General features: G+C 37.7%; 1 protein-coding gene across 1 annotated transcript; it reads right to left on the bottom strand.

Annotated features, from left to right (window-relative positions):
• Window positions 1-22,457: 22,457 nt before the first annotated feature.
• LOC142632631 (uncharacterized) lies at window positions 22,458-24,602 on the bottom strand. Its single transcript, XM_075807003.1, has 3 exons — window positions 24,159-24,602; window positions 22,653-22,754; window positions 22,458-22,568 (listed from the first exon to the last, which is right to left on the bottom strand). The coding sequence occupies exons 1-3, from the start codon at window positions 24,600-24,602 to the stop codon at window positions 22,458-22,460; spliced, it is 657 nt and encodes a 218-aa protein (XP_075663118.1).
• Window positions 24,603-24,699: the final 97 nt, after the last annotated feature.

Below are 24,699 nucleotides of genomic sequence, written 5' to 3'. Positions count from 1 at the left end.
CTTCAAAAACTGGATCAGAGTATGCTTTATCTCCTTTTCCGTACTCGCCCCAATTCTAGTAAACTTCTCGGGGCTGCTCTCGTCCAACGGGACATCCTCTAACATCTCAGTAGGCTCCGCAGTAATCCTTCTCTCATATATACTCATTGTCTGCACATGCTCGTCCATTGCCAACATGGCTAAGTAGCACTCTTTGGTGGCTAACTGATCTCCTTGTACTTGAGCCATTCCATGCTCGGTCGGGAATTGGACGGATAAATGGTAGGTAGAGGTTACCGCCTTCCAACTATATAAAGTCGGCCTTCCAATGATAGCATTATATGATGATAAATAATCAACAACAAGGAAGTTTACCTCTTTGGTTATTTGTTGCTGGTACACTCTAACTACTACAGGTAATGTAATGGTGCCCACAGACTGCACCTTCATTCCTCCAAATCCTACCAATGGCGAATTTGCTGGTCGGAGTTAATCTCGTCCTAGCCTCATTTGTTGGAAGGCGGGGTAATACAGTATGTCTGTCGAGCTTCCATTGTCTACCAACACCCTCCTGGTTGTATAATCGGCAATGAGTAGAGTAATAACAATTGCGTCGTCATGTGGGTGGTGAACTTTTTCAGATCCTCATCCGTGAACGTGATGGCTTGCTCATCAGCTTCCCTTGTCCTGGGAGATCGTCCAAACAGCTAGACGTTTTGCACCACCTTTAGATTTGTCTTCCTTGATTTGGATGACTGAGCTACAGAGGTTCATCCTATAATAACTCTTATTTTTCCAAGTGGGGGTTGTGACGACTCCTCCAACTTGGCCTTCAGCTTCTCGTCCTTGTGGTCTCGTCCAAGGAAATTTCTCAACTTTTCTTGCCTGATAAGATTTTCTATCTGCTGCTTTAAATCAAAATACTAGTCCGTGTCGTGCCCATGGTCTCTGTGAAAACGACAATACTTGCTCTTATTGTGCTTGTTAGGATCTCCTTTCATTTTCTCTGGCCATTTCAAGGACAGATTGTCCTTGATTTGCATAAGTACTTGCTTCAATGGCGTATTCAAGGGAGTGTATTGTTGGTTTCTTGCTGAAGAGCTCGCCTTCTTACTATCTCTATCTTTTATTTTTTCTTCTGCCTGAGCCTTTTTTGGACGAGGACCCTGATCTGGATGACGTAGGTGACCTACTTCCGAACGCTCTGCTCTTTTTCTCTTCTTGGCTATGATTGTGTCCTCAGTATTCATGAAATTTTGGGCCGAATGAACGAGTTCAGCTATAGTTTGTGGTTCTTGCTCGTAGAGCTTATGAATGAACAAGTCAGAGTTGACCCCATTATGGAAGACGGCCAATAACAACTTGTCGTCCATTTCATCCACCGTCAAGGCTTCTCTATTGAATCGGGTAATGAAAGACCGAAAACTCTCATTTTCCCTTTGCTCTATAGTTAATAAACTGAAAGAGGAACACTTGTGGCGTTGTCCTCCAATAAAATTATTGACGAATAACTTACTCAACTCCTCGAATGAGCCCACAGAGTTTAGGGGTATTTTACTGAACCACACTCGTGCTGGTCCCTTAAGGGTGGTAAGGAATGCTCTGCATATAATCTCGTCCGGAATCCCTTGAAGGTGCATGGTAGTCTTGAAGGTAGCGATGTGATCACACGGGTCACGAGTTCCATCATATGAATCCAAGGAAGGCATTTTGAACTTCAGGGTTAGGGGATGACTATTGATGGAAGCTGAAAAAGGGGAATCTGTTCGGTGGACTAAGTCATCCACAGGGTTTGCCCGTCTCATATTCTCCTTCATTTCATCCATAACTTTTCTCATCTGGTTCATCTCTCTCTCCAAGTGTGGCACTCTTCTTGAAGCAGTACCCCTTGACTGATTCTTAGACTCAACGTTTTCTCCTTTGCCATCTTGACTTTGGGCTTGCCCTTCCGCATGTCTTTCATGGTGCTGCCTCCTTAAATTGATCTCCTTATTCAACTCTTGGTTTTTACAAGTTAGTTCTGCCATAGCGGCAGCCATGGACTGTATATGTTGAATGGAAGACAGTTGCATGATAGGCGCTGACCGACGATCACGGTGGGAATTACTAGAAGAATCCCTACTCTCTTGGTGGCTTGGGCTGGTAGCCCTTAATCTTGTCCGAACAATACAACCTTTGTCTTGGAAAGGCAAATCGCTAAAAGCACAAAAAATCAAACGAAACTTTAGATATTCCCACAGACGGCGTCAACTGATGATACGAAGAAAATCAGTAGGCTGGATGCTTCGGATTTCAAAGGACTAGTGACTGTATTGATAGCCTGAAAAAGAAAAAACAATGATCAAAGGTGACCGGGGTTGCTGGCCAAGAACCCTCTGATGCCAAAGTTAGTTTTCTTTCTTAAATTTTGGGAGTTTCAACTTTTCAGGAATTGTAAAAACGTACCTTTGTTTGGTCTGAATGGGCGTTTATATAGTGCGCCCTAGAAACGGTTATTAGACTTGTGATTTTCCCTATATTTGAGGAGGTTTGAGGGTTCAGGGATAACTTCCACAACCGTTTAGGAGTTGCATTTTTTTCATATAACTGTCACTGGAAGTTATGCATGTGGTAAGGAGTTGTAATACAAAACTTGGATTTCACTCATGTCCTGGAACATTAGCATGTAGGAAAGTTCATGCTTGGGAATTTTCCTAAGTGTCAGGGGCTCGTCCAGGAGCCTCCTTGACGAGCATACCTTGTTCCCACGGAAGGTCGTCCTTCTATAGACGACCTTCTCACAGATGGTTATCCTTACATGGACGTCCTTCTTGTGTGGGATGCATCTTTTGTTCTGGACAGCTACTTTGGATGAGATGGAGTTGGTTAAATTTATAATTCACCATTATATATATATATATATATATATATATATATATATATATATATATACATATATGGGTTTTTGTATTGTTACACCAGTGCTTTATTCTTGTAGTCCTCTATATGATAGCTGCTTTGAACTGTTGATTAAGTGCGTACTAATAACACTGGTAAAGATTGGTTGATGTGTGAATAAATAAGGTCAGAAGATTAATAGATATCCGTGGTGGTAGAGATTAGTTGATGTGAGAATAAATAAGGTCAGTAGTAGACTAGTAGGTTAATAGATATCAGTGGTCATATTCAATCTTTTTTATGGCCATTAAAAATAGAAGCATGGAGATGATTGAAAGATGGAATTAAAGAGAGGTGGAATCAATTTGGGTTGTAGTCGTTTGTTGTTTTATTTTTATCTTTTTGGTTAAGTGTAGTGAGGATTTAAATAAATAAATAAAAAAAAAACTCATGGCTTTGAGGATATTTTCAATGAATGATTAGATTAAATTTTTATATGTTCTTTTTGTAGCTGCTTGATAGTTTGTTTTTGGACAAAATTTCTTGATTATCGCTTAAAAAAAAACATTTCACCTCACAGAATAGTATAGTGAAACCATTATTGTTGTTTTGCTTTTTAGTTGCTTAATGTTGAAACCATTATTGTTATTGGCAGTATAATGAAACCATTATTGTTGGCCGTTTGTTTTATTTGTATTATTATAATCAAAATTTATTTATTTTTGTTTTGCTTTTTAGTTGCTTAATTGTGATAGAAAGATCAATTGTAGTCACCAAACTTGATTTTACAATTAGTACTTTGCTCTTGAATTGAACTAGGAGTTAGATTGTAATTTCTAGGAGTGAAGACCACTATAAGTAAAAAATGATATATATGTTCACACTGGTTAACTTAAATTTTTTGATAAGTAAAAAATGTAAGTTCTGACCATATCAAAGATTGATTCTTCTCAAGTCCATTTTTTCACATCTAATTTCATGTGATCAAAGTAAGTGAAGTTGGTGAAAGACTTAAGGTACTCTCTCTCTCTCTCTCTCTCTCTCTCTCTCTATTTGTGGTGGGTTGTTGAATTGGGGCAAGCAGGAGGCTTGCATGTGGTAATAAGGTGGTTTTAGTTGATATTGGGAGTGTTGACTGTTTTGTGTAATATTGGATGATTCTTGTTGAGTTGTTTTTATTTGATTAATTCATTTTAGGTTATTGCTAGTAATAATGTTATAGTTACCAAATCTATGCATATAAATTCGTTGTTTTCTTAGGAACATAGCTGAAAGTGAATGATTAAAGATGATTTGTTTTTTAAATTAAAGTGAAATTGTGTAAAGGAAATGTATGTTAACTCTTGCTTTGTGCTTTCATGAAATCACATTATAGGTATTTCTTGTAAGTCACTTTATAGCAATGGATAAGAGTTGGATGAAAATTACCAATAGGAGGTCGCAAGAATATTTAGATGGAGTCCAACAGTTTCTAAATTTTGCATCTAACCATGCACACCCAGATGGAACGATTTCATGTCCGTGTAGAAAATGTGTGCATACAAATTCATGGCCTATAGATGTCATATAGGCTCACTTAGTGTCAAAAGGGATCTGTAGGGGTTATAACCCTTGGGTTTTTATTGGGGAATCATCATCTGCACAAACTTCTACTGAAATTCCTAATAGTCATGTCCAAGAAAGCCCGATAGAGTATGCCGATCTTCGTGACATGTTGCATGACATGTTCGCCATACAAGATATCATATATTTTTTTTGTGGGGAGTTTGAGGACCGAGGAGGATGAGAAACGATATTTCCACCAATTCATCTGTAAAGCACCTCTGACTCGAGAAAGGATAGGAAAGGTGCGTAATGTCACAAGAGTGCCTGAGTAGGAGAAGTAGTCTTCTAGGAAAGGGCCGAGGTAGTGGAAAGATATTTCCTGAAAAAGGTTACTTACCACCTCCACATTGAATGCATGACAACAACCTTATTAGCTGCAATAATAAAGAAATGACACCTGAATAGTAGATTCACAGCTAAGTAGCTCCTTCTACCACCTTCAGCAGAACTTGGAAGGGACAAGTGTCCATAGAAAAGCTTGAAAGTATACAAGTGGAGGGTCAGGATGGAAGGAAAAAAGAGTATATAAGGAAAGAGAACCTCTCAGATCAAGGGATTCAGAATTTTTGGAAGAAAGCATAATTAAGAAGAATAGGAATGCACATAGTGTAAAGGAGTTGAAGGTAGAACTTGTATAAGTTTTTGTATAAGAACACATCCTCAGGATCACCCGAATGCAGCATTAATCTTAAATTACTCTTTGGAATCATTCCACTCTGTTAACCTTTGGATCTTCGGCCTTAATACTAAACTTAACTCAACTCACACTAAAGTCATTTTCCCACTCTCCATACAAATTATATTGTTTTGGGGTTAATTTAAGGGAAGGGACTTCACTATTCTCAGTGGACTTGGACCATAAGAATTCAAGCACTTACATATACATATACATATACATATATATATACACACACACACAGACACACACACATGATCAAGTGCAGTAACTTTTTTGATAATATTACACCATCCAATAAGTTTGAATGGTATAATATATTTAAAATCATGGTGTTAGATGACATGAATTCTCAATGTCTTTAGCACATATGTCAAATTTTGTGTTAATTAAATGTTATTTTCTATATAAAATTAGTAAACTTAAGGTTTTTTTATTTTATTTTATTTATAAAAAAGCTTGAAAACAAAGAGGCAATGTAATCTCTTATCAATAATTTACATATTTTAGTTCATCAAAAAATAATTTACATATTTTAACTCTTTTGATGACATGTATATGGAGCAAGCATTAAAATTATAATAGTCTAAATTTGTGTAATGTCATTAAGAAAAGTTTAATGAGTTAAATGCATCACGTACTATATGCGGTGCACAAATTATTTACATAAAACAAATTTTAACAATTATATATGTATGTATGTGTGTATGTGTGTGTGTGTGAGTGTGTGTGTGTGTGTATATATATATATATAGATATATATATAGAGAGAGAGAGAGAGAGAGAGAGAGAGAGAGAGAGAGAGAGAGAGAGAGAGAGAGAGAGAAGTTTTGACACAAACGTAGCACAAACTTCACTTAAAAGCCATAGTTTCTAAAATTTATATTAAAAACTGTTGATTAGGATTTAGAAATATGGTACTCTTGCTTAAGTTGGGTTACTTTGGCAAATGATTGAAACATAATGTTGTTCCTAAGAACTTAAACCATAGAGTAAATGTCATATAAATTAGAAATTAGTTATTATGTGATGAGAAATTTAGACCCCGGTTGATAGAATTAACAAATTTTAAACCCAAGTTATTAATTAGATTATAAATAAACTTGTTAAAACAAATAAACTTCAATATCATGTCAAAATCATATGCAGCGGAAAAGTAAATAAGACAAGATATGATGACTCAGGAAAACCAATGAAACAAACTGGTTTCATAGTTAAAACCTGGGGGAAAACCTTCCTGAAAAGCAATCCACTATAGTAAAGAGAAGTTTCAGATCTAGTACAAAACCTTTGTCCCTAGACTCTACAATCTCCATAAATGAACTCACAGTAGAAACCTTCTACCGCTTCAGAACCTCTGTACTCTTCAATATATGAATGCCACCCTTTGATACATGGATCCCAGTACGTGACTAACTCCTTTGCACGAATCCCAACACGTGACTCACTCACCAACTTGAGAAAGCAGAAAGTTGGCTGCAAAGTTCTTCACTTCATCAATAATGAAGATCAAGAAGCATTTGGTTACAAAACCCTAAGGCGCAAAGATGCAGTAGCTTCTTTTTGAGAGAATAAGGCTTCGGTCACCTTTTGCACATGTTCTCCTTGTAATCTCTTATGTGACAACCTCTAAAATAAGCTTTATATATGTCTAGGATTGTGAGAAAAGAAACCCTACACAAATACATAAGCATGGGCCGAAAATCAAATCTGAAAATATGAATTTTTGTAACCTTGATAGATAGTATCTATCGACCTTCATTAAACCTCGATAGATAGCTATCTATCGAGCAGCTGTCGAGCTATCTGTCTAGCTTTAGTGAACAGCTTTTCTTCACTTCTTTCTTGGTCCAGTGTTCATGGCTTTAATACTAGACTTGAACAACATGTTTCTTGAAGTATTAAACACATCCTAGATCTATCCAATTACAAATAAAGTGCGTTTTGTCAAAGGATTAGCCAAATACATAAAATATGTCCTTAACAATCTCCCTATTTGGCAATCCATGACAAAACCACAACAAACAAATGAACATATGAGAGAAGTCATAAATCACTCAACTCATACTCACTTGTTAAATACAATAAAATCTATTTTAACACAAACTCTTGAAAAAATTTGCAAAAACAGAGTTCATGGCATGGAACACTTTGACAACTTGTATTTCTGAAACACTTGAAACAAAACTCATCAAGGCATTTTTGTGTGAAACAGAAATAATAGATTGCATACAAATTATAGAAACATGTGTATAAAGATGGAAAAGAAACAACACATGTAGAGATAGGTGAAGAAAACATTCATCATCATATATATATCAAAGATAAGCACAATGTATGTAAACATGGTCACAAGATCTAAGGTACAAGAAGAAAAAGCTAAAAGTAGCTCCTAAAACAACAAGGAGACACTCCCCCTAACAAGATGAAACACATCTCCCCCTTACAAGGGCATGTATTTCTCCCCCTAACTTGTAGAATCTTAAAAAGAAACCACAATTTCTCCCCTTTTTTGTCATGATTGACAAATGGTACAAGAAGCTATAAAGCCTCACCCGAGAAACATAAAGATGATAAAAAATGATCAAGTGGGCACAAAGAATCCATAAAAAATGCATGAATGTAATGAAACAATATGCTATGGATGACAAGATCAAAGAAATATGCAAAACATGTGAAAAACAATGCTTGCAAGAGTATATCGATCGATCGAGAGGTATTGAGCAACTATCGAGTAGACCTCGATGGATCGAACAACTATCAAGAAGCTATCAAGGAGACATAAGATATCTCGATCGATCCACCTAGCTATTGAGAGGTGTCGAGATTGCGATAAGAAAAGATGAAGAGCTCGATGGATAAGCCAGGTATTGAGAGGTGTCGAGATTGCTTAAAAATAGTTTTTCAAGAAGGGAAAAACATAGATATGAATGCAATCAAATATGTAACTCAATCAAGGATTCAAACAGAATTTTGAACTCTCGAAATCATCTCTCAACACTAAAAATGATAAGCGTTTAGATCCCAAAAAAAAAACACACACACACACGCGCGCACACACACAAAACAAGTCTAACCAATTTTATATTTCAAAAACAAGTTAAGACAGTTTAGTGAGCATACATTAACACATGTAAACCTTGTGATGGCCAAATCACATTGTACCTACACATGTATCAAAAAATAGCAAAGAATTTTGCGTGTTGTGTGTGAAAACATCGCAAGATTGCATAAGTGTTTCTATGTTACGACGATTTGAGATATGAGAAAATCACTTTAACTCTCACACAATCATAACTATTTAATGGAGACTATCACCTTCGAGGTACATCCTATAACTCCCACATTTTCTAGAAAACACGCTTGCAATCATGTTTTAAAGCATTTTGTTCTTTTTGCTTTTATTTTCTTTGCATATTTTTTATTAAGCAAATTATCCATGGGTATACATAAGAGAGAAAAGAAATACCTAATTATGTTAAGCTTTTTAATATTGCACTTTTGCTATACCGAAGCATACAGATGTCATTGACATTGCACTTTTTCTATGCCGAAGCATACAGATGTCATTTTATGATTGGTGGGCAACAGTGGTGAGATAGTTATTTATGTCTTTCTCTTAGGATTTTCTAATCCTTCCCGTCAATAAGAGTGATATAAGTGTTAAGTACAAGATATCACTTAACCTTACTCATCACAAACAAAGAGTTACAAAGCTCACTTGCTTAGTTGTGCATAGAGTTGCTCATCTAAGTTACAAAAGATAAAAAATTTAGAGAATTCTGTTTCAATGGCCATTTTATGTTCACAAGAACCAATGTATATAAACACACATTGTTTTTGTATTTTTCTGATTTTTCCATTTTTTTATTTTGAAAACAAAACAAAATAAATACTAAACAGCCAAACAAAAACAGACAAACAACATGAAGCATGAAAGAAAGATGCAAATGTATGTAAGCATGATTTCAAAAGCAGATAAGAAATCAAGCAAAGAGAGTCTTACTTTAGATAGAAAGAATTAAAGCAGAAGACAACAGAAAAGACAATTAAGTCTTAAGCTCCTTTCTCACCCACACAGCACGAGTCTTTGGCCGTGAAGATGAAAAGGCACGTGTCCTAGTATGTCTACTAAAGGACATAGAAGAATTAAGATTATCCTGAAATTGAGTTAAAAAGCTCAAGGCTTTTAATAACTCTCCAAACAAAGGTGTAGGTCATTGAGAGGAAACCTGTGACCGTTTGGACACTTACTTTTGAGAATACAACTTAAAGCAACTAGGATGAATGTGTCCAAAAACACCACAATGGTGACAAACATGAGTAGTTTTCGAACTACTATGCTTCCTAGAAGGAGACCTAACCTTAGAGGTTGACAGAGACCTCAACTTAGGACAATTTGGCCTAATATGACCAACAATATGACAATAATGACAAATGGGGACAAATTCAGATTTTTCATTCAACTTGGGAGAAGTTTTAGACATAGGTTTAGAAACTTCAGTATTAACATCAGATTGTTTACCTTTGTCTATCCTAGCAATATTAGCCTTCAACTATTGATTATTTCTTTTAAATAGAGGAATATAAAAATCTTTTTCTTTTGAGTTAGGCTCAACAACAAGTTTGACACTAGTTAAATATTCAACTTCAATTTTAAATTCAACTAATTGCTCTTCCAAACTCTTAATTTTGTCTACTAGAGATGAAATTTGATGTTTAAATTTCTCATTCAAATTATTTGCTTCATCCAATTTTGCAATCAAATCACCTCTTTCAAGTTTAAACTTTTTAAAATTAGCTTTTAATTTTGTAGAACACTCCAGAGATTTCATACAAATGTTATAAAGCTTGCAATAGACATCTTGAAAATCATCATCATCATTCAACACAAGATCATGCAAATCAAAACAATCAAGAGCTTCTATGACAACAAGGGTCAAGGATCACACTCAGGAAATTAATCCAATCAGAGTGTACTCGCTTTAATACCACTTGTTCGGAAATTTAGATATCGGTTGATAGAATTAACAAGTTTTAAACCCAAGTTGTTAATTAGATTATGAATAAACTTGTTAAAACAAACAAATATCAATATCATGTCAAAATCATATACAGCGAAAAAGTAAATAAGACAAGATATGAGAACCCAGGAAAACCAATGAAACAAACTAGTTTCATAGTAAAAAAACCTAGAAGGAAACCTTCCCGAAAAGCAATCCACTATAGTAAAGAGAAGTTTCAGATCTAGTACAAAACTTTTGTCCCTAGACTCTACAATCCCCGTAGATAAACTCACAACAGAAACTTTCTACCGCTTCAGAACCTCTGAACTCTTCAATATATGAATGCCACCATTTGATGCACTGATCCCAATACGTAACTAACTCCTTTGCATGAATCCCAGTACGTGACTCACTCATCAACTTAAGAAAGAAGAAAGTTGGCTGCAAAGTTCTTCACTTCATCAACAATGAAGATCAAGAAGCACTTGGTTACAAAACCCTAAGGCGCAAAAACTCAGTAGCTTCTTTTTGAGAGAATAAAGCTTTGGTCACCTTTTGCATATGTTCTTCTTGTATTCTCTTATGTGACGACCTCTAAAATAAGTCTTATATATGTCTAGGGTTGTGAGAAAAGAAACCCTACACAAATACATAAGCATTGGCCGAAAATTAGATCTGAAAATCTGAATTTTCGTAACCTCGATAGATAGTATCTGTCGAGACTCAATAAACCTAAATAGATAACTATCTGTCGAGCAGCTGTTGAGCTATCTGTGCACAGGTGTCAAACTATCTGTACAACTTTAGTGAACAGCTTTTCTTCACTTGTTTCTTGATCCAGTCTTCATGGCTTTAATACTAGACTTGAACAACATATTTCTTGAAGTATTAAATACATCCTAGATCTACCCAATTACGAGTGTGCTTTATCAAAGGATTAGCCAACTATATAAAATATGTCTTTAACATTATCTATATGGAATAAACTTCTTTTAGAAACCTGGTGTAAGAATCTATCACATAAATTTTTTATAGCTCAGGAGTTATTGCGTTTGGGTCACCATCAAACAAGTATGAGTAAGAAGTACCAAATTTTGTTTCTCAACCTCTTGTCAAACAGGGAGTTTTATACCTTAAGTAAGGCTAACTTAATTTCCTTGCTCAGTATCTTAAAAAATCAATACAATATCATTTAATGGCTGTAGTTTTAAGATATGATAATCGTGGGAGTCAGGCTGTTTCAATCATCTCTAGTACGTAGGGCCCATTATAAACCAATTTTATGGCAATGATTAATGACATATTTGATATGAAAAAACAAACATCAGCTTGAAGCTTAATTAGTAGGTACAAGCATGTTTCTGACAATTTATGATCAGATTTTATGTAAACCAATGATAAGATACAAAGCATAAAGTATTTGATTTTCCAGCCAAACTAACGTGTTAACAGTGGCTCTTAGGTGAGAATCTGAGGACATTTTTCTTAAAGAGCATCAAGGTATAAAGTTACGCCACACACAATGATCATTCAAATTAGCTGTTTGTTATTTGTGAAGGCCTTTCCATTCTTGTTCTTTTATCCTTGTCGGTTCTCTCTCTCTCTCTTCCATGGCTACACGCGTGCACATGGAGGCACGTGCATAAAGTTTTTTTTTTTTTCTTTGTTTTTGTTTTTGGTAAAGATTAGAAAGAACATAGTGTTATATATTTTTTTGGTACAAAGCAAAATCATGGTGAAATTTATCATGGGCTTAAGTCCTAATTAGGTTCCCAATGGTTAAGTTTTCCCTTTCTATTACAAACATGGTGAGGAATTTGATGGGATTTTAATTAGGCCACCAATGGTGAGAGATTGTCAATTTTTTGTCACAAAAATGGTTAGAACATTTAGGGGCCAGCACTGGCCTCTAGTCCTAATTCGGTCATCCGCAAGGACCTACATTAATTCGAATTTGTCATTTTTCCTAACTTCTAACTGCTAGCTGAATTTCAAGGTCCCGAACAAGATTTTTCTTTTCAATTAAGTTTTCTTTTCTCCCTTTGCTCTTATATATATATATATGAGGCATGAAAATTAGACAAAGAGTAGCATTATTATTCGAATTCAAAAATCAACAAATTCATTTCTTGTACCCTTTCATTGTTTCTGCGTAGTAGTATTGCTAAAAATTCAAGGTTAGTTGAGGTGGTTGGGCCAGGAGTAAACTTTTTAAACTTTCATTGACGTTCCTCCTTATCCCACTAATTAATCATAGCCTATTAGGCATATTGGTCATAGACTTGTTTAATCAATGAAATTTGACTCTTAAGCTGCGCTTTACTACTAGTCCTATCATATGTGTGGAAAGGATAATTTAGAAGAAAAGAATGCTAAAGCTGACGTGCACTTCAACACAAAAACAAAGTTTAGTTCTAATTATATACATCACATTGAAAAGAGATCGCTGGCGCAGCTAAGTATAATGAGCTGAAAGAAATGTTTAGCTGGAAATGTCCTTGAACAGATAATGACATATTCCAGTTAGCAAAATATACTGTTGAACTGTTGAGACTGATTTAATCCATTACTTAGTCAAGACTTTTTTTTTTTTTTTTTTTTTTTGAGCTAGAGAATGGCACCGTCAACTAGAATTGGACTTGTTGGTTTGTGTTTACATTTTATCATTTTTCTCTCTTTTTGTCTCTCTCTCACATTAGCACACGAGATGGTATATTATAAGATAGTCTCATGAGACCTATTTCTCACAATATACGTGAATTACACACATATGAGTTTCACTTATTGTGAGAGGGAGATTTTATGTGATAGTCTCATGAGATACTATCTAATGTGAGAGACCGCAATAGAGGAAATAAAGAATTAAAAAAAAAAGAAAAAAGTTTAGCATTGAATCACATCACAATGGCATCGACAACCTTTGCGTAAAGTTCTATCAGATTTGCACTTCCGGAAAAAAGCATGAGGACGACAATCCTACGATGGTGTTACTTTGCTATCATACATTCTGACATATAAAGTTCATTCCTTACAAATTTTAATTATTTAGATGAGACAATAACTGGACTATTTTTTTCTTTTTTCTTTTTAATTACTGATAAGTGGATTATCAACTAACGGTGTCCAATTGTAATTTATATGTAAAAATATACTAAATTGTAATTTACACCATGATAGTTTTAATTTAGCTTTTTTAAAGATTTAAAATTTCAATCCATACCCTTAATATTATGTAACATTTGGGACCAAAAAAAAAAAAATCATTCCCCCATATTTGCTAATGAAATGGTGTTAAGTGTCACCCCATCTCAAATGATGTAGTTCTATTGCATTGAAACTTTTTTGTTTGTCAATATTCTTATAACTCAATTGACAAGTCCTAATGTTTTAATGAAAATGTCCAAATTCAATCACTCATTTTTCATTGTCGTAATTTGTAACTATTGAATGATAAAAATGAAATTAGGGGCGTTCTGTCTACACAAATAAAGAGAACTTTTTTATTTTAACAAAAAATTTCTGTATCTTTTAGTGATATTTTTTTTTTCCTCTTCACACTTTTGTTTTCTCATTTTCTCTCTCTCATTGGGCTCTTCAGATTGGAGAGCCTAGAGCAACATACGTGGTACATTTGAGCTCCGGGATGAAGCTGTGGTGGGTGTCAAGGTGTGGTGGTGGCGAAGCTCCATGATGGAGGTTGGATTTAAGAGTTGGTCGAGGCAAGAAACTACAGCCTTGAAAAGCTAGATGAATGGGATTTAAAACATTGGTTGTTGTCATCTTATGTGGCTTTGTCTACATCATCTAGGTCATTCAAACCATCACAGACGACAAGGAAAAAGGGATCATCGAACACCCTTGTTAATTTCTTTTTCTCCTTTGGTCAATGGGCTTTTGTTTGCCAGTTAATTGGGTATGCTCAGTTCAGTTGAGTAAGAATGAGGAGGCTTTGAGATTATATTAGCAAGTCTTTGAATTCCAAGCCCAGAATTGCAATGCAAGAGTCCAAGGTATTTGGGCCAATTTCATAACCACATGCACCTGGCGCTCACTTTTAGGGCCTAATCCTTGACGAAGTGATGTCTGTGAGCAAAGCCCACTGGCCTAAAATTCACACATCACTTTAAAGCTCCTAAGGGTTGCAAGGTGCAACAGCAGCTTTGAGTTCATTCAGAAAAGAAATGATAAGTCCATTATTGATTATTCCTTCCCGAAAGCAGAGACCTAGCCCACAAAGGCCCACTAGAGGAGAAAGGGAAGAGAGCCCAAGACTCCCTTTGTCTAACGCAAGGCCCATGCCATTGGTAAGGCTATTCAAATTATGTTACCGTTGCTCTACTATTCTCTTCTTCTCCTTCTGGCAGACTTTGATTCTCAGCTATAAGTAGAAGGATCTCACCTTCTCCATGAAATCTGAAATCCATTTCTAATAGCATGCATCAGTCCCTTTCAACAAAAACTAGTAAAAGCAATCTGGATCTTTGGCGGCATGCTTTTGTCTTTCTCAATATTGATCTTCGTTCCACTTCCACACACAATCCAAATCTCTAACAACGAAGAGAAGAATAATTCCTTCATGAAATCTTATTAGTTGTTAGAAATATTGGTTAAATGATTAAATTTACCATATCCTAATACTTCTAATACTCTCCCTCACGTGTGGGCCGAAACTACCTTTTAATAGGTGAGGCCTAACACGTGGGAATTTAAATGGGAGGTAGAGTGAAGGAGACAAGTTTGGCTTTCTCAATGGCTCTATTCCCATGCCTGATCTTTCTCATCCTTTGTACAACGCTTGGCACAAATCAAACACCACCATTCTTTCATGATTGGTGAATTCCTTAAGCAAGAATCTTGCTACCAGTGTGAACATTCATACTGCGAGGGATTTATGGATCGACATGCGCGATAGGTTTTCTTAGTCAAATGTTCCAAGATTCTTTGAGATTTAGAAAGAAATTTTGAAACTTTCACAAGGTTCACTATCGTTGAGTTCTTACTTTACAAAATTCAAGATTATGTGGGATGAACTTGTGAATTATCAATCTTTTTCTTCTTGCACCTGTACCTATGGTCCTCAACAATATCAACTAAATGCTCAGCAAAAGGATCAATTCTTCCGTTTTCTTATGGGACTCAATGATAGTTATTCCACTATTAAGAGTCAGATTTTGATCATTGAGCCACTACCTATCCTCAATAAGGTCTATTCTTTGATTTTGCAAGAAGAAAAACGCACTCAAATTGGTCAAGCTGATTTGGTTATTGAGCCAATAGCTCTGTATGTTAACAATTCCAATCCTAAGGGGTTTCAAGGCCATCAAGGTTGGAATCAAGGTGGAAATCATGGGGGTTAAGGCGGAAAGAGTGGTAATTCTAAGAAAGAGAGGTATGTTTGCACATATTGTGGAATTGTGGGTCATGTAGATGACAAGTGCTACAAGTTGCATGGCTATCCTCTAGATTATAAGCCCAAAGGGAAGGCTTCAACAAATCAAGTTTCTAGCAATGGAAATCTTGGAAATTTCTTTTCCAACAATGGCAGTTTTGGGAACTTTGTTTTTTAACCTATGCCTCAATGTCCTATCACCTAGACTTATTGTGAACAATTCTATCCTTCCTTGCTTCTCAGTCATTCAAGGAAGCTGCTGCATCTTAAGCTACTCTTGCTCATTAGCTTGCTTCAGTCTTGTCACCTCTCTCCAACACTGCTACTGCTAGTAGCACCAGTTCATCCATGCCTTATTTTGCCAACTTCTCAGGTAATCCTTTTTGGTTACCCCTAATCTTTCTCATTCCATTTTTTTTGCCTATATAATTAATAGGCAAGCCTATAAATCCAAGGACTGGATTATTGATACTTGTGCAACTGACCATATGGTCCATTCAGTTTCTTGCCTAACCACAATTACATCTACCATTAACACCTTCGTATATCTACCCAATGGAGAAAATGCTTTAGTTAGACATATAGGTATAGCTCATATCTCAGAACATCTTACACTTTATGGACTTTTGTGTGTTCTATCTTTTACCTTCAATCTCATATCTGTTAGTTTGATCACTAAAACCCTTTTTTGTTGTCTTGTGTTCCTTGTTTCTTTTTGCTTTATCTAGGACCTAGCCAATTGGAACATATTTCGACTGGGTAAAGCAACAAGAGGCCTTTATCTGCTACAACACATAGTTCCACCTTCATCTGTGCTTGCTGCTTCCTCAAAGAGTCTTTCCTTCATTCCTTCTACAGAGTTCACTTTTGTCATTGCTGATTTGTGGCATTTTCATTTAGGGCATCCTTCTTATGCAAAATTGTCATTACTGAATAATCTTGTATCTGGTTTACTAGCTAATAAGGCAAAATGTTGTGACATTTGTCATTTTTCTAAACAAAAGAGATTTTCTTTTCCTACTAGTGCTCATATTTCTCATTGAGTTTTTGATCTTGTGTATTGTGATCTTTGGGGACCTTTTTCAGCTCCCACTATTGAAGGTTGTAAGTACTTTCTTATCATTGTGGATGATTACTCTAGGTGTACTTGGGTTTATTTGCTCAAATCCAAGTCAGAAACACAAGCTCTAATTCAACAATTTTCTATCATGGTTGAAACTCAATTTGATGCAAAAATTAAATGTCTCAGAAGCGATAATGGCATAGAATTCATCATGAAGGATTTTTTTAAATCAAAAAGCATCTTGCATCAATTATCTTGTGTTGGTACTCCTTAACAAATTTCAATTGTTGAGAGAAAGTATCAACACATTTTAAATGTTGCCAGAGCTTTGCCTTTGAAATTGTGGGGTGATTGTATTCTTATTGCAATCTATTTCATCAACAAATTACCTTTAAAGCATTTGAATAATGAAACTCTATATGAAATGCTTTTTAAACAACCTCGTTCATATGATCATATTAGAACCTTTAGCTGTCTATGTTTAATTTCCACTCTTCGCCAAAACAGACATAAGTTTGTAACAAGACCTAAAAAATGTGTTTTCCTAGGTTAACCAAGTGGTATTAAAGGATACAAGGTTTTGGATTTAGAATCCAATTCCATTCATGTCTCTAGGAATATAATTTTTTATATGATGAGGCCAAAAATCGTCAGTAAGCTACACAGTCCTCACGTGCCTAAAACAACACTTGCATAACACCAAAAAAGAAGACCTCAAAAGAGTACTGGTGTGGTATCGGCCAAATACCATCTGAAGGTTAAGTCAGAAAACTATAACAACTCTAGAGTGCCAGAGTTGGGGTGAATCATGCGCACCTTAGTTTCTGAGGGTTTTGGATTTTTATAGTAGTGGGGAACCGACCTTGGTTCCTTGGCATAGAGGAATATTTTCTTGTAGAGAAAATCTTCATAAATGCGCATATTTTAAGGGACCCTTTCCATATGGAGATTCTGTTGACCAGGGTTAATTGTGGAGTACAAGTTATTTCCATTTGAGGATCCTTGAGGACCAAATAAACCATGTAGGTGCCACGTGGCTTTTGCCACCATCCACCTTAGCACCCGTCCATACCATTATCCGTCCACTATAGGTGATCCGTTCTCCACAGGTCATTCGTCCACCTACGATACGTGTCGTAGTGTCGCTTCATATCTTCGTCCGTCCACCTAGTGCAGTTGCCCATGGTAGGTCTTGTAAAATCTAGCCGTCTACTTTCATCCTTGTCAGTTGCCCCCTCACTCCATGGACCCGTTGCTTATCTCTTGCATGGATCCATGGGGTGATGGTCTGACCTTAACCTTGAGAAGTGTGTTTTGATTAACAGCCTAGCCTAGGGCCATTAATGCAGTAGGGGCACGTGGCAAGCTTTGAGTGGTTGATTGCTTGGATTGAAGCATCCTTTCATCTTTTGTGTTGTTCCCCCTATATATATGCTGCTCGTCCCTTTCATTTTTACATTTTGCAACCTTTTTGCTGAGCAGAGTGCTACCGTCCACTCTCCTCATTTCTTCGTCTGTCAATCTAGTGCCACCGTCCTCTACATTCCTCCCGTTGCCTTTTTATGCCATCAAGCTGTAAGTATTCTTCCTTTTATGCCAACCTTTTTTTCTGTCATTCTATTCGCCTGCCCGTCGTCTATGTAGACCTATAGAGTCTTAGGGTTTTTTACCCGTCACAAGTAGGTGACAGATGTCTAATGAGGCGTCAAGTGAAAAATCGTGTGTCCGCAAAGGAGCGGGCTATGATAAGGTGTTTCTGTCAGGTCAGGGAGACCCCGGAACCTCTTGCAATTAAAGGGTTCCGTTAGCCAACTCACCTTTCATAAAGGAGGATGAGGACGGGTCAGAGGGTACTTCAAACAACGATTTAGACGGTGTCGACCCTCCTATTCTATTCGTCATAGGTCCTGATGGACTTAGGGAATTTATCATACTTCCTTTGTGGACGATCAATGACTTTGTTTCTTCCATCAAACAAACACACTTCAATACACTTAGGGAGAAGTATCAGATACTCGTCCACATACCTATCTGTTTGCCCCTCAAGTTCGAAAAATGTTACTATAGGGGCGTTGAAGACGTCGGAGTGTACAAGCAGATGCTGAAAGCAGGACTTCGATTCCCCTTGAGCGCTCTCCACCGTTGTCTTCTTCAATACTTAGGACTGGTCGTCACCTAGGTTTCCCCGAACGCCTGCAGGGTCTTCTTGGGTGTAGAAGTCTTATATAGGGCTATGTCTGACGGGGCGTGCTGGTTGATAGTGGAGGAGTTCTTCTATTGCTACCGTCCGTCCGAGATTACCCAATCTAGAGGTATGTACAGTTTCCTACCAAGGAGTCCGTTGCTTAGGTTAGTATGCGAGACCCCAAACTCTAACAGGAATTGGAAGAGTTGATATTTTTTTATTCAGGGGGACGACTGGATGTGCCACCCCGACGACCAGGAATACATGCCTGTAGACAAGACCTGGGGTATAATGCCCCCTTCTGGTAGGTGTCCATCCGTCTTAGGTTCAATTCTTTAATTTGGTTAAATCATTCTAACCTTCTCTTTTTGCAGCTTGGGACCATCCAGAAGTTACCCTTGAGCAGTGGAATTTCTTGGAAAAAATCTTTAGGACCACCAAGCTGTTGTAGAGGACGTGGGCTAAGTTAGTCACTTTGGACAATCTCCACTGGTACTGCGATGGTCCTAAATCCATAACTGCTGCTCGTCGCTACAACGCACAAATGCACCAATGTAAGTCCATTGCCCAATATATATCTTTATGTGTTTTAGTAGCCTCTCTAGTTCTTACCCGTCCATTTTTATGCAGAAATGGAAGATAGTAAAAGAAGAGCCTACATCAAGCAGCAGGTTGCTGCAAAGAAGAAACTAGTGGGGAGCCTTCCTCCTAAGACGGGCCCAACTCACCTGTTCACCAAAAGGAAACCGTCCGAGACATTGGACCGTCAGGCTAAAAAGCCTAAGGCGGTGATGGGGTTAGCTGCTGGCGAAACTTCTAGCCCTTTCAAGTTGGCCCCCAAGCTCAGTCCGGGGAAGGGTAAAGGCTTGATGGTTAGCTAGGGCCCCGTCAAGGAGAAAACCCCCATCCTTCTTCGCGAGGATTCTCAGTATGCCCTTAAGCAGATTACATCCATTATCAAGGATGAGGATTATGAGGACCTGGGCAACCATTCCACAGAAGCTATGGGGGAGACAGGTCTGTTCAATCTTGCATAGGTTTGTATCCGTCCCAATACCTTTCCTTCGTGTTTGATTATTACTTTCCTCACCTTAGTTTTTGGTGGTTGCAGGGTGTCTTGATGATGAAAGGGTTGATGAAGCGTTGCCTGTCCCATGAGACGGCGCTGGAACGTGTTCGGGTGAGAGCGAAAGCGATGGAAGCAAAGCTAACGGAGATGACAGAGCTGAAGGCTTGGAAGGTGGTCCAGGACGAAAAACATAAGGCGTCAGAGCAACTCTGGGGTGAGTTGGAGAAACAAGTTGAAGTGCTGGGAAAGGTTCTTGAGGATAAGGAGGATAGTCTCCGTCAGGCAAAGGTGGATGCTATATAAGAGTATCATGATTCTGATGCTCTTCTAAGTGAACTAGGCACCTCCTTTGTTGACGGTTTTGATGACTGCCTTCATCAAATCAATGCTTCTTTCCTAGACTTGAACCTTTCTCGAATCACCATAGACCCTGAAGGCCAAACTCCAACCCGCCCTGTCGACATTAAAGGAATAGACGAGCTTTTTGGTGATGACCCTAATCCTAACCTTCAAAGTGACGGGGAGGTTCAAAAAGCTGATAAGAAAAAGTCTGTCGAGGATAGCACCTGTCCACTCAAAGTTGCGCAGCCGCTTAAGGAAAGGGAGGAAGAGGCCCTTGTCGCCCAACAGTAGTCTTTTTTGTTTCATTATATATATATATTTTTTTAATTTAGCTTGTTTTTCTTGTTTAGGCGTACTGTCGCCTTGAAGAATAGTGTTTTTGTTAATTTTAACCATTGCCTATCATTTTGTGGGCTTTTGTGTAGACATTTCCCTGTACGGGCCTTTATAGTATTTTGATTATATGTTTTATAGCATGAGTTTGCAATGCATCCATCTATTCTAGACTTCATTTGCAGATCAATTCTTCCGTCAACGTAACAAACATAAATCACTCGTCTAATACGGATTCGTCCACTTTGTGGGTTTAAGATAGGTCACTTTGTTAGGACGAGCCCTTTTACTTTGTGGGTATAATGAATACAAGTCATCCCTCTAGGATGACCCCGTCCACTTTGTGGACTTATGGTGACTCTAGGATGAGCTCGTCCAATTTATGGACTTAGTGAATAAAGCTCATCCTTTTAGGATGACCCGTCCACTTTATGGACAGACTAATATAGCTCATCTCTTTTGGATGAACCCATCCACTTTTTGTGGACTTGATGAATAAAGCTCATCCTTTTAGGATGATCCATCTGCTTTATGGACAGCTCATCCCTTTTGGACGAACCCGTCCACTTTTGTGGACTTGATAAATATAACTCTGTTGACATACACATTTCATTTCTGAATTACTCCTCTTATTGTGATAGATATGAAAGTCAAAATTGTTCTTAAAAAATAAGAAAATTGCCCCTTGGGCTTAAAAAGTACTGTAGATAGTAAAAACTAAAAAATGAAATAAACTCTAAAATAGAAATAAAATGGAAAATGAGGAGTGTCGTTGCTTGTGATCTTTGTCTACTAGTAGTACTTCTTTAAGTGCTCCGTGTTCCACGGGTGGTGCAGCTTTTGTCTGTCCAGTGTCCCAAGGTGGTAGGTGCCCTTCCTATGCCATGATGCAATTTTGTACAGTCTTTCCCAATTAGGTCCTAACTTCCCTTGAGAGGGGTCTTTGGTGGCTCCCATTACTTTCCTTAAGACGAGGTCTCCTACTTTGAAGTCCCTGTGTTTTACCCAGGAGTTGTAGTGCCTTGCCATAAGGTTTTGGTACCGCACTAACCTTTGTTCAGCTGTCGCTCTGACCTCATCCACCATATCAAGCTGCAAGCCCATTGCCTCATTATTCCTCTCCTCATCATGGTTCACTCCTCTGTAGCATGTGAGTCCTACCTTAGTTGGGATGACCGCCTCACTTCCATACGTAAGCCAAAACGGTGTCTCTCCTGTAGGTCCTTACCGTCGTCCTGTATGCCCATAGTACGCTTGGCAATTCTTTCGGCCACATACCTTTTGCCCCATCAAGCCGAGTTTTAATGATTTTCAGCAATGATCGATTAATGACCTCAACCTGTCCATTGGCCTGAAGGTGTGCGGGTGATGAATAGTTGTTCTTGATACCAAGCTGTGAGCAAAAGTCTCTGAATGCGTCGTTATTGAATTATTTCCCGTTGTCCGAGACCAGGACTCTTGGTATACCATACCTGCAAATGATGTTCCTCCATACGAAGTTGTGTACATTTTTCTTAGTGATGGTAGCTAGGGCTTCAACCTCTACCTATTTGGTGAAGTAGTCTATACTGAGTAATAGAAATTTCAGCTGCTGGACTGCTATAGGAAACAGTCCCATGATATCCAGCCTCCATTAGGCGAAAGGCCACGGGGCCGTTATTGGGATGAGCTCCTCCGTTGGTTGCCTGATGAGGTTGCCAAACCTCTGAAACTTGTCCCAAGTTCTGACGTGCGCCTGGGCATCCTTCTGCATGGTGGGCCAATAGTATCTGACCCTAATTAGCTTGTGAACTAAGGATTGCGATCCTGAATGGTTCCCGCATACTCCTTTGTGGACTTCTCTCATGACATAGTCCGCTTCCTCGGGGATAAGGCACCTAAGGTATGGGTGGGAGAAACCTCTTTTGTGAAAGATATCTTTGATCAGTACGAATCAAGTAGCGTAGACCCTCAACTTCCTTGCAGCTTCCTTATCGTTATGTAACATACCGTCCTTCAGGTAGGAGGTAATTGATGTCGTCCAGTTATTCTCGGTACCTATCTCCTGCACACTGACCATGTTTATCATAGGTGAGTCCTGAACAAAGAAAAGTACCTAACTGGGAAAAGACATGTGCTCTGCTGATACCGCTTTGGCAAGACGGTCGATTCTCTCGTTCTCCTCCCTTGGGATTTGAACGAATTTGGTATTGAGGTTGTGCATCCGATTCTTCACTTGTTCGAGGTACTCCTGATGGAAAAGTACATGTGTGTATTGCATACAAAACATACGCAGTGGAAAAACAACGGATCTACTTCATTCATAAATGTTAACATGCACTATGTAAGTTTCAGAATACAAGAACAAGAGAGTGTACCTTGGAGCGGTGAATTTCAAAACCGAAGATCAGAAGCACTTGAGAACACTTTCAATCTTCACTCCAATGCCCCTAACGCCTAAGATGTGTGATCTCTCAATCAGTTTTCAAATGGAGAATGTTAAAGTGTCTAACACTTCTTACACACCATTTCACAATAGTGTTATTACTATCACACATGAAAAAATCCTATATATTTTTCCCTTTGTATTTAACTGATTATCTAATTGGGCTGGCCTTTTGGGTCTTTCCAATTGGGCTTAAATGTGTGGCTTGGAGTGGGACCAAAAGAGACCAATAAGACACTAGCTCCAATGGGCCTTGGGATTTTCTGTCAACTCTTGACAAGTCCAAAGTTACCATTAATTATATTTAATACCACTATATAAATATAATTGCACTCTAGGCCTTATTTATGAATTATATCCTAAGACTTTATTGTACATGCAACCCCTTCATAAAATATTCGTAGTAACACAAAGTAATGAATGTAGACTGCCACTTTGTAGATTACTACATCTTAATTCCTTGAGTACTCGGTTTAATCTTTTAAGTTATTCATCATATATTTATGAAATCTAATTCCATAAATATATACTTTAGTAACTTCTTACCAAAGTGGTTAGACCTAACTCTTTGAATAACAAACCCATTAAACTTATCTCAAAAGAATATTTTATATCTCCGTTAAGAGACTACGAATTCCATCTTGAGAATATATGTTCTATTAACACTAAATGTGGTTGCGTAACATACTGAAATTTTAACCGTAAATATAAATCTCACTCCTAATATATCAAAGCAACCTACACTTCATGATCAGGTCCATTATCCTCTCAGGATTAAGAGTTCATATAAATATAAGTCATGAGTTTATTATTCATTTGACGGTCGTTAGGAGAATAATAAATCTCACAGCAGTCTAGTTCAATATGTTTTAACTCTTAAAATATATCAACATACCAACTAGAAATCTTCATTTCCATGATCAAGACAAATCATCTTAGTTGATATGTTATAGTCTTCGCAGATGAAATGCCCAATTTTATCACCGACTACAAACTAAAAATTCTGAGTTTACAAAGAACTTACGATTTCTATCTTCTATGACTAAATCACAAACTATGCATCTCATGGACTCTATGATAATATTCCAATATTTATGTTACCATTATTTTAGATAATAATAAAACAACTTTATTAAACACAACATTAACTCATACATAATGTTATACATAATAACATACATAGCATCATACAATAGGATTTAAGGGCACTAATCCTAACAACTCCTTCATCCGTTCTCCTCTGCACTCGTAGCCGCCATTAATCTGACTGGTGACCACTTGGGAGTCGCAATGCACAATCACATCTGTGGCTCCTGTTGCTTGTGCGAGATCCAGTCCTGTTATCAGAGCTTCGTACTCGGCCTCATTGTTTGTTGTGGGGAAGTCAAGTCGGACCATGCACTTGACCTCGTCTCCTTCTAGGCTGCGGAGTACTACACCGGCTCCTCTTGCATGTTTATTTGACGACCCGTTGGTGTGGACCATCCATTGGGGATTCCCTCCTGCCCCCTGGTCACCCTTGTGGGTGAGTTCTGCAATGAAATCGGCAATAACCTGTCCTTTTATGGCTGTACGCAGGCAATACTGTATGTCAAACTCACTCAGCTCAATCGCCCATAGTGCCATCTGTCTAGCCACCTCTAGACTGCTCATTGTTCTTCGCAGGGGTTTTCTGTCAAGACAACTACAGTGTGGGTCTGGAAGTATGGCTTAAGCTTATGCGCTGCAATTACCAAAGCGAAGGGGAGCT

Source organism: Castanea sativa, chromosome 4 (genome assembly GCF_040712315.1).
Source record: "Castanea sativa cultivar Marrone di Chiusa Pesio chromosome 4, ASM4071231v1".
Classification (NCBI taxonomy): Eukaryota; Viridiplantae; Streptophyta; class Magnoliopsida; order Fagales; family Fagaceae; genus Castanea; species Castanea sativa.
Note: the sequence above shows the minus strand (reverse complement) of the source record. Positions and strands in the feature narration are given on the sequence as shown.

Excerpts from the sequence above, each read along its gene's own strand:
- LOC142632631 (XM_075807003.1), bottom strand. The coding sequence starts at position 24,602 with ATGAGCAGTCTAGAGGTGGCTAGACAGATGGCACTATGGGCGATTGAG. Across the intron at positions 22,755-24,158 it reads TGAAGGAGTTGTTAGGATTA|GAGTACCTCGAACAAGTGAA; the intron begins GTGCCCTTAAAT and ends CTTTTCCATCAG. Across the intron at positions 22,569-22,652 it reads TCGACCGTCTTGCCAAAGCG|GAGATAGGTACCGAGAATAA; the intron begins GTATCAGCAGAG and ends GTCAGTGTGCAG.